This window comes from Macadamia integrifolia, unplaced genomic scaffold, assembly GCF_013358625.1.
Source record: "Macadamia integrifolia cultivar HAES 741 unplaced genomic scaffold, SCU_Mint_v3 scaffold3446, whole genome shotgun sequence".
NCBI lineage: Eukaryota > Viridiplantae > Streptophyta > Magnoliopsida > Proteales > Proteaceae > Macadamia > Macadamia integrifolia.
The window spans coordinates 1-10,578 of NW_024869509.1; the positions used below are offsets into that span (position 1 = coordinate 1).

Here is a 10,578-nt window from a genome sequence, read left to right on the forward strand (position 1 = left end):
TTTCTCAACTCTATTTATGAGTGGGGTGGCTTGGGCTGAACCCAGCAGCCAGTGTTGTTATTATTATTATATATGTATTATTTCATGCTTTATTTGGCTGTTTATTCGTTTTTTGCAAGGGTTTTCCACACTACCGTGAGGGGGAATCTCTCACCTTACACTAATCAGTCATGACGAGGGCCCATATGATTAGAGAGGAGACAGAATATTAGTACATGGATCACATGGCCAAAATATGGGAGAACATATGAAAGCAATTTTAAAATGTGTTAAAAATAAAAAATAAAAAAACCCATAAGACGCCACTTCATGCAAGGTGGAGCACTGTCTTACCATCTCTAGACCGTATCAGCGCCAAGGCGCTAGTAAGGCGATGCCTTAGCAGCGCCTTAAAAACTATGATAGATACGAAAGGATTTTAAAAATTTCACGTATTGAATCGGTGTGTATCGTATCGGTAAGGGCCGATACAGATACGTATCAGCAGATACGGTATGATACATACTGATACTTAAAACCATGGCCCAGACCCCAAGTAGGTGTTGACTAGCTAGGTTGCCTAGGCGACGCCTTGACAAATATGTTCTATCCTCTGCCAAGGCCCCGAAAACACCCACAAGATACCTTGCAACTTCGTCTTGCCCTTGTGCCCTTAGCCAACGGCTTAATGACACTCCTAACAATCCTGCCTGGCCCTTTGCCCCTTCGCCAGCCTCCCTAGACCTCTGTTAGGCTTTCAGCATCTCCGCCTGGCTCCCTACACCTCCACTAGGCTACCTGCTCAAGAGTCATGTTTGCTGGCATTGGTGTTATTGAGGTTTTTGATATGCTTGGTTAGTAGAATTTTTATGATCTCATTTAACTAAAGATATCATGGTGGTGACAACCAAAGTTTAAAGACGGTAAAAGTCAAAGTTAAAAAGCAGTGTCTGCTAAGGTTTATTGGCAGTGCTTATCCAAAGTAATTGACGATAAATCAAGGTAATTGATGGTATTTCATCAGGATTCGTGATGTAAGACAGTATTTAGCCAAAGTCTGTATTTATGACGATATTTAGCCTAAGTCCAAAAAAGTGGTGGTTTACCATAGGCGGTTTGCCAAAGTTTATGATTTATGGTGGTATTTAACATAAATTCATGGTAGTGGTGATTAACCACAGGCGGTTTACCAAAGTTTATGATTTGTGGTGACATTTAACCTAAATCCATAGAAGTAGCAGTTAGCCATAGGCAGTATGCCAAAGTAAGATATTAATTCAAGAAAATAACGGTTTGCCAAGTGTTGATTAATATCAAAGTTTTCTACCTGTCAGGTTTTCAAGGTAGGCTGATCTTTAGATCAAGAAATGACCTATAAGGAAATGTATATTTCATGTGATCACAGGTATGATATCGATTTCTTATGTATATGTTTCCAGACTATTTGGATTAATAGTTTTCTATTGTTTATAACATTAGATAGTTATATGCCGTATATTGAGCTGTATTTTTTACTATTGTTCAACAGTAGAGATTATTGATTGAATTAAAGTTTGTTTGAATGGTTTTTGATCTTGGGATTATTTGGCCAGGTATCAATGGAAAGACATCAGTATCAGTATAGCCCAAGTGGGAGATTGCTAGGATTTTTATGTGGGCTTAACTGATACTGATTGATCCATTGAGCCCAAGCAATTAGACCCACTTTGATTAGGAAACTCTTAGTCCAATCCATTGTGGGAATGAATTAGGATTTTAAGGATTATATTATAAATAGAAGCTAAAGGTCCCTGTAGCCGTCACTTTAACACCTTCATGGTGTTGGGATCTTTCTCCCCTCCCCACTCCCCACCACCCTCTCTTTTTTTTTTTTTGAATGTAAAAGAAAATCAATATTTTAAAAAAGAGAAATTACGTCCAAGTTCATACTAGTACGGGATATGGGGGAGTGGGTGGTTAAGTCGCTAGCGCAGGGTTTGCTCGCACTTCTTCCTTGTATTTCTCCTCTTTTTTACATGAAATGACCCCGCCATTCTCCTATATACGAAATCATTCTACTGCACTTCATTATTGAATTACCTTATGCAGTTTGCTCAAGGAACTCTTCTCCTATATTATATTTAGGAAGAAGATTATTGTTGGGTTGTGTGGCCGCTGCACAAACGTAGGGCCTATGAGAGCATACACAGAGGTATACATGGGGGTGAGATTTTTTTCATTTTAGGGGACGATATGTCATTTCACGTGATTCTGTGCCTAGGCACAAGATGCACGCAATCTAATAGGATTTTTTTTTTTGTTGGCCATTTAATTTGAAAGTTGCAACTAATTAAAACTCATTTATTTTTTAGGTAAAGCTTTATTTCTTGTGATAACATGTGTTATGTATTGAAATTTATATTCATAGAAATATTTTATCAAAGTGCCTTATTTTTGTTTAGTTTGATTCTTGTAGTTTAGTTTCAATTTATGGAATCATTTGCCTTCATGGAAAAAAAAAAAAAAAAAGTTATCTATATATAGCCCTATTCTTTTTAGGGTTTTTCTTGATGTAACCATGGTTGGTTATATTGAGCCAGGAATTATAACTGTAAAAAATTCAGTTAAAAAATAAAAAAATATTAATTAGTAGAAAAAATGTCATCAGTTTCATTAATTGTGTTTTATCTATAAGCAAAAAGCAATTTTATTTTCAATACCACATAGGTGGTTACATGAAAATTAATCATTTTTGGGAACCTTAAAGCGATGGATTAAGTATCAATATCAGATCGACCGTAAACAATACCAATATCTATTGTGAGTATCAGTGAAAAAGTTGGCATTTTTTTTTAATTTTGAATGATTCGGGCCGATACTTATCGATTTGTATCTGCATAGGCAGTGAGCGATGCGGGGAACTAAAACCCTAGTTGTGTGAAAGAAGATGCTTGAATTAAGAAATAAAGAGTGATAAATTTGTTTCATCCTCTTTGGGTGGTAGAGATTGGGAAGCCTGGTTTCTTCATGGGAAAGCCCATATGAAGAGTTCAGACTTCTCTTGAATTGAATCCATTAGCCTAATGCAATGGGAAGCTTGTATTTCTAAAGGAGAAAGGGACCCATCTTAAAACTTGTTAGAGGCCCACAATTTTTTGTTTTTGGTTTTTGGTTTTTTGTTTTTTGTTTTTTTTTTTCTTTTTTTATGAGAGGAGCTCCCACATGGCAAATATACATGGCCTCATTAAATAAGGTAGAACTTTAACTTGGTATGATTAATCAAGAAAGAGATGGAAAACTATAGAAGAAATGATTTTTTTTTTTTTTTGCTAACGACGTGTATCCAAGCCTTTGGCCTCACTAGTTCCGCGGGTCCATACTGACCCTACAACCGCATTGATTAGGTCATCATACCGGGGTTGAATGAGAACCATTCAACTTTCACTGAAAGTAGTGGAGCACTAAACACCCCCATGTGAGTGGCCCAAGATGTGCCTAGTGTGAGTCGAACTTAGGACTCCTGAGTTTACGGCTCGTACCAAGTTCGTTGCTCTCCAACTGTGCTACCGCCTTGGATTAAATGAATGGGCTTAATGTAAAGAAAAGATTGACATTTACAAGAAGTGAGAAACATAAGAAATCCCATCAAAAAACATAGAGAGATGTGTGGTCGCAAAAGTTTCTTGGATTAGCACAAGAGACAGATGAGTCTTGTTTGCAAGATTTCCTTTACCACTTGGAAAAAGAAAGCTCAAAAAGACCTTTGATAATGGAGAAGGGTCTTATGCACATGCACGGGGAATGGTGTGCCCCTTCATCTCCATCGGATCTTTGATGCATGATCGTGCACAAAATTTTTTGTCCTTAATAAATCAATCCAACCTATTTCGTTTCTCTCTAGAAAATTGGAGATTTGGGTCATTCATTGGGATCAACCCACGGATCAAGGTATTGGTATCATATAAGCTGTGATACATATATCAGTATCGTACGTATCATCTGATCCGTATATCGATATTGATTTCCAATAATACTGATACGTATTGGGCCTATTGGCTGATGTTACCAATAAGATACCAACATAGAACTATGAATACACATTACCGATAAAAAAGTGGGTCGGTGTGTAATAAGGTTCTGGGTCCGGTGCTTGTCATTACCATGCTATAGCCCCAGTGCGGTCCCTCCAGGCGGGGGACAAGATCAGCTGGGGTTGGCCCAAACGCGAGAGATGGCCTTCATAAACTCTTGCGCCAGTGGGGCCCAATGAGTGGGCCGGTCAGTTTGTCTCGGGCCTAATACTGAACTTTCATTCTCTCTGCGAGATAGCTTCACCTCGTTGTACACTAGATAATATGGGAAAGGATTCTCTAAGCAAATGGTATAGAGAGCACACCAATGAAGAGTTTCATATATCATAGAGATCATTTCTAGAGAGAGAAAGAGCATTTCTCAAAAATATTTTAAAAATTTGTAAGTTTTACTAGGCTTACAGTACCATCTATTTGTGTGTGACCTGATACTCCCATTTAAATGGCCTCCTGGGTCTCCCAGCCCCGGGAATCTGGACGTAAAATAGGTGGTGAGAAAAATGAAGAACTAATCCTTTAGGGTAGATGTTTCCCACAAGGCTAGAGTGAGAAATCACACTAATGAGAGGATGAGAGGCGGATTTATTCAGTAGGAGTAAGCACGTCTTAGTCTGCGTGGGCACCACAACACTTTATGTGAGAGGGCATGTGAAGGAATCCCCACCCTAGGTTGTGGGGATGTTAATCATTCTGTCATTTGAGTGGTCCCGATGTCTAACAGTGACATTAGTTTAGCGTTTTCGAAGGAGCCCATTCCAGTCCATATTTGGAGGAGGCTTGGGCTTGAGAAGCAGCCCCGACTCCAGTATGGGCTAGGCCTGGTTCCAATGTTGGGCAAGAGATGGGTGAAAATGATCAGATCCAACTGAAAATACATAGAGAAGTATTAGGAATCAGCCGACACGATGGATCAGCTCGGTTGATCCGATTCTGATCCAACCATTAGCGATTATGATCGGTATCAGCCCATTCATTGATCCAATTCCCGATTCTTGAAAGTTGAAACCATAGAAAGTAGGGGTGAAACAAGGCCGGGTTGAGCCGGGTTTCTTAAAATCCTAACCCAACCCTAGATCTTCAAAATTCAACTTAGGGTCAACCCAACCATGTCGGGTTCATACCAACATGACCTTTATTGACCCTATCAAGACCGGGTTGTGTCGGGTTGGGTTGGGTTGACCTTGGCTTATGCAATATTTGGATTAACCTTGATTGACCTATTTTTGTCATTCATATCTTATACATTAAAAAATTATAGAAAAATGAAATTACAATAGGAGCCCTGAATTCTAATATAAAAATTCAGGGTTAAATTTGACGTTGGGTTGAATTAGGTTGGGTAGGGCTAAGGCCTCAATCTTGACCTAGGGTTGGGGTTTTTCAACCCTAACCCGCCTCTTGATAGAAAAAACTTGGCCCAACCCATGTTTGAACTCAGGACGATCAAGGCGGGTTTGGATTGTTGGGCCAAACTTTCATCCCTAATGGAAAGGATCTATTGATCCTAAAATTGAAGATTAAGTCCTCATATGAAAATTATTTTTATATAAAATTAATCTACACAGATGGAATCTACCCAACAATCAACTCCGTAATATATTCCATCTGCACAAACAGTGAAAAATGGATCAACTGCTTGTACGAAGCCTGATCGTATAAATCAACATCTAACTGATAAAAGGAAAGACAAGTGTTGAATGCTAACCTGTACAACTTGTATAACTAATCATAAGCAGGTAATCGTATAGGCAGCAAATCCTATCTGAATCGGCCCATATGGCAGTTTCTTCTTCTTCTTCATCTCTTGTGGCTGAAAATCAAAATGGTGAACGTGTCATCCTACTTCCTCTCCCTCAGCTCAAACACGACACTTGTCTATACACTCTCTCTCTCTCTCTCTCTCTTATGTTATTATCCACTCCTCATTCTCCTCCTAAACAATTTCAGATTACCCACAAAAAATTTCATCTCCAGCAAAGGAATTGAAGTTCCAGTTTCAAGCTTGTTGCAGGTTTTATCAGATTGGATTTCTAATAGTAAAAAAAAAAGGTGAAGAGATGTCGGGGGTATCGCTTGCAGTGGCTCCCCGGATGGAGCCAGATCAGACCACATCCTCCACCGCCGACCCAACTAAACCACAAGAAGCAGTAGTGGGAGGAACGATGGGGTCGCTTCGCGTGATAGAGCTCCAACTGGTAGCCTTCATAATGGTCTTCTCCGTCAGCGGTCTCGTCCCACTCCTCGACCTCGTCTACCCCGCATTCGTCTCCGTTTACATCCTCGCCCTTTCACGATTCGCCTTCCCTTCCCACCATCGCCAAGGGAAGACGACGACGATGACAGAAGAGATCCTCCAGGAGGGAGGCTTCTTCAGGTTCTACGTGGTGGCGGGGACCACCATAGGGCTATTCCTACCATTAGCTTACGTTCTTGGTGGGTTCGCCCGTGGAGACGAGCATGCGGTGCGATCCGCTACACCTCACCTCTTCTTGCTTTCCTTCCAGATCCTCACTGAGAACATCATCAGTGGGTTGACCCTGTTCTCTCCCCCGGTTAGAGCTCTGGTTCCTCTCCTCTATACGGTTCGCCGGATCTTCATCATCGTCGATTGGATCAACGACGTTTGGTTCATCAAGACTCTTCCAGCAAATGCTCCAACTAAGGTATACTTGACCCTGCCGCGAGTACTATAAGGCCCGTTTGATTTTGTTTTTAGAAACGTGTTTTTTGATTTTTTATGTGTTGATATTCGAAAAAGTATTCCAAATTAAAAAAAAAAAAAAAGAAGGAAAATTTATGCTTAACTCTATCTCTAGAAACATGAATGGAAAAATAAGTCTAAAAATAAGTCTGACTTATTTTTCTACTCCTAGAAACAAGTGGAAGGAACAAAAATTGTGAAAAACCTGACATTTCGCTCGACCTATTCAACCCTAATCCACGGTTGAAACTTCTCATTATTCAGAAACGGCAACTTCAACCTAGTTGTGTGAAGCTCACAGTTTTGAATTGTCTTCATCTTTCTGAAGCTCATCTCATTATCTCCGCGAAGTATATCTACAACTTCAATATCGTGCTTTCACTCGTGAGCTACATACTTACAATGTTGTGCCCTCACTTGTGTCTTGGACTAGAGAGCACCCCTTACTGCGTTGTCGAAAATGTTTCTAGAAATAGAAAAATCAAATACTTTTTTGTAATTCCAAAAATCGTTTCTTAGCTGTTTCTAGAGACAAAAAATAAATAAATAAATAAATAAAATAAAAATCAAACGGGACTTAAGTCTTGGACTACTCATTTGATGTAGGATTATTATTTGTGTTCCAGGATACAGTATGGTCTTGGTTTGGAAAGGTTTTGGCTTTGGCGAACTTTGCTTACTTCTCCATCAACTTGTTTGGGTTCTTGATCCCAAAGTTTCTTCCGAGGTCATTCGAGATGTATCTCAGGGAGAGAGATGAGATCTACTTCAAGACTAGAGAGGATAAGCGACCAGTGGATTCCAACAACACATCCTCATACGAGACTCCTTCATCAAAGAAGTCTGACTGATTAATTTGATTGGTATATGAATGAATATATAGATATCGATATATACGCTGCTCTCTTTCTTATGCTAAAACATTTTCATCTTTTCCAGGTGCAGTGCAGTGTAGTCCCGTAGAGCAGCTCTGATTTGTTGTTGTTCTGTTCAAATATTATGTTTCTTGTGTAAGCTCTAGTGAATGGACTAGACATTTTGAGTATTTAATTAGATTTTAATTAGATTGGTTTGGAATTCTATGCATATGGTATAGATTTAGGCCCAAAATCTAATGGATCAATTTAAGGTTAGATAATTCGGCTCTAATGCTACAAGACATATACTATAGTTGGTAATTAGAAAGGAAAAGGGTGAAGGGAAACCAGGGTCAGCCATCTAGAGGAACCCTAAAATTCTCTATGACTAAAGGCAATGGAGTAGGAAATAACATTGTGGTTGGATCACTGTTACAAAACATAGTATTGGGGACTGGATTGGTCACAGTCACTTTTGATAAGTATCAATATTGGTTTTGATTCAGATCAAACGTCACTTTTGATAATCATGGGTTGGATGCAATTGAGGGGTTGGTCAATTTTTTATCTGTGTATTTGCGATTTAAGTGGAGATTGTGGCGGTGGGTGGGTTGTTGTGTTAGTCTCTCTGGGATTAGTCAAGGTGCGCGTAAGCTGACCCAGATACCTTGGTTAACAAAGAAAAAAGGGAAAGGGTTGTTAGATAGGTGATGTGGTGAATTCAAGATGTGTTTTTATTTTTTATTTTTTATTAATGATGTGTTGGGTTTTTATTTCTAATATTTTTATAGTGGCACCTAATTTTATAAAAACTTATGTGACAGAAAGAATGGAATCTCCAATTATATATATTTTCTCTGGCATGTAAAATATACATTTCACGTCATTCTTATAGCGTATTAAGCAAGTGTATACATTTCAATTAGGGTGGATTATTTGATCAAGATGAATTTTAGAATGGATACACTTCGACGATATGAATCACTTATCAAGTCTTGTTTGATCTTGTAGTCTACAAAACCTCATATCATCATAATTTTTTATAGGGTTTTTATGTTCTTGGGTTGGGTTTTAAATCTATTATATATATATATATATATATATAAGAGTAAAATTGTTATTGTGTAGAGATTAAGGTATTAGGGTTTTTAAGAAAATAAATTTAAACACGAATTAGGGACATCACATTGTGAGGTGAAAATTGATGTAGAGCGTTTTTAATGACATAGTGAAAAATTCTATCGTTCTCTTAGGTGGATCATGGATGTAAGTATTCGAGTTAAACCACAATAAATCCTCTTGTTCTTAGTTTTTACCCTGTGGGCTTTGTCTGTTCTTGTACACAATGTATGACTGTGATTCATTGTTTGGGCTTGGGCCACTTTAAAATAGGGCCCGGCCCTTCCCTCGTACACATGTTCCCAATGGTCTTATTCATTATTCAAAAGGATGGTCCTATCCCTAAGGAATACCAAAAAGGACCGTCTTCCCCCATGAAAACAGTGAAAACCCCTCTCTCTCTCTCTCTCGTTCGTATTGACCAAGAAAGCTCTTCTCCTCTAGCTCGACCATCCACCTTGATACTTTATCATTTGCTCTCAAACCCCATCACAGAGGCAAGAAGAAAGAGGGAAATAAAGGAGTAAAATCTACCCCCCAAAACAAAGCTAAAGTCCATCCATCGTAGTCCTCATTCTTCCACCATGTTCTATTCTCGTATGAGGACCTGATCCAAACTCTATACAGCAAGCCATTGAAACTTTAGAAGACCACCTGACCAATGGTGAGTTATCCAAGAGAATCTAGTCATTGGGGTCGTCTTTTTTTTTGGTAAAATAGAAGACATGAGTTACACAATGTTACACTGTTTATCAAAACAAGAAACCAAGGAGTGGAATATGGCAAATCCGTTGTACATATCATTAATGGAGCATTCTATGATAGGGGATGGGCAAAACCACTAACTTCCTTAGAAATACAATTGTGAACACAACTTTCAATAATATGTGCAAATTCCTCTTTCACAATAGAGAGGGGTAGAATCCAAATGGACATAAGAACGACGCATTCTAGACACAAAGTATCACAGTATGCATGTGACCCAACACAAGTCAGACATGGAGTGTCATAGTATGCTTGCAGCCCAAAGCAAGACCAACTACCAAAAAGGCCGGAGACAACGCCGCGGAGAAGAAATCCATGGATTCTGTGGTTAGATGAGACTTCAGGAATGATTTTAGTGGAAACGGAGTTTACTCTGTGACAACATAACATTTAAAAATTTTAAACTCCAAAGGTGGTGTGTGTATTGTAAGGATGTCGATTTAGAATCAAAATTGAAAATCAAATGGAACTGAACCAAATCATAAGGCCCCAACCCAACAATTGCCTCACCGCCCACATCCCATTTAGGGATGCCAAGTTCCCAGTACCATATATTGGATTGGTGATAGGAATCCAAAAACGGGTTGATGAAAACCAGAATACTCTCCTCCACATCGCCACCTACTCTGAAAACCTCCAAGTTGTGAGGGTAATCCACGAAAATTACCAACAATTATGATTGGAAGCAAGAACTGTAGAAGAGATTTGAAAGTACTTAAGAGGAAGCTCTAATGTTGGGTTGTTATTTTCGTTAATTTGAATGCCCCCTAAAAATTTTCCAGGTTTTGATCTGCGTGTGACAGTTTTTGGAGTTTCACCTTTGTGAGTTTGTGTTTTGTGTTCGTTTTTATTTATTTATTTATTTTTATTTGCTCTTCCGTAGTTCCAGATCTCGAATTTGTGGAGTTTAGAGTTTTGAAGCAAACAAGTCAATATGAAATCAGAAAAGTAGAGGTGTGCGTCACCCATTGGCTTCCTTATGCTATGAGTAGATATTTGTCTTTGAGAACAGTGATTTTAGTTTTATTTTTTCCTTCTGTAATTGACTTGTGTTCCTGTTTTTTAACTGAACTAGGTGCAAGAGAAA

At 38.8% G+C, this 10,578-nt stretch overlaps 1 protein-coding gene across 2 annotated transcripts; it reads left to right on the top strand.

Moving 5' to 3' along the window:
• The first annotated feature begins 5,775 nt into the window (after positions 1-5,775).
• On the top strand, positions 5,776-7,830 carry LOC122068145. 2 transcript variants are annotated; one of them, XM_042632014.1, is made up of 3 exons: positions 5,776-6,712; positions 7,377-7,613; positions 7,690-7,830. In XM_042632014.1, the coding sequence occupies exons 1-2, from the start codon at positions 6,107-6,109 to the stop codon at positions 7,599-7,601; spliced, it is 831 nt and encodes a 276-aa protein (XP_042487948.1). In that variant the 5' UTR covers positions 5,776-6,106; the 3' UTR covers positions 7,602-7,613; positions 7,690-7,830. The 2 variants fall into 2 exon arrangements, with proteins under 2 accessions (XP_042487948.1, XP_042487947.1); XM_042632013.1 differs by having other exon boundaries at positions 5,777-6,712; positions 7,377-7,830.
• Positions 7,831-10,578: the final 2,748 nt, after the last annotated feature.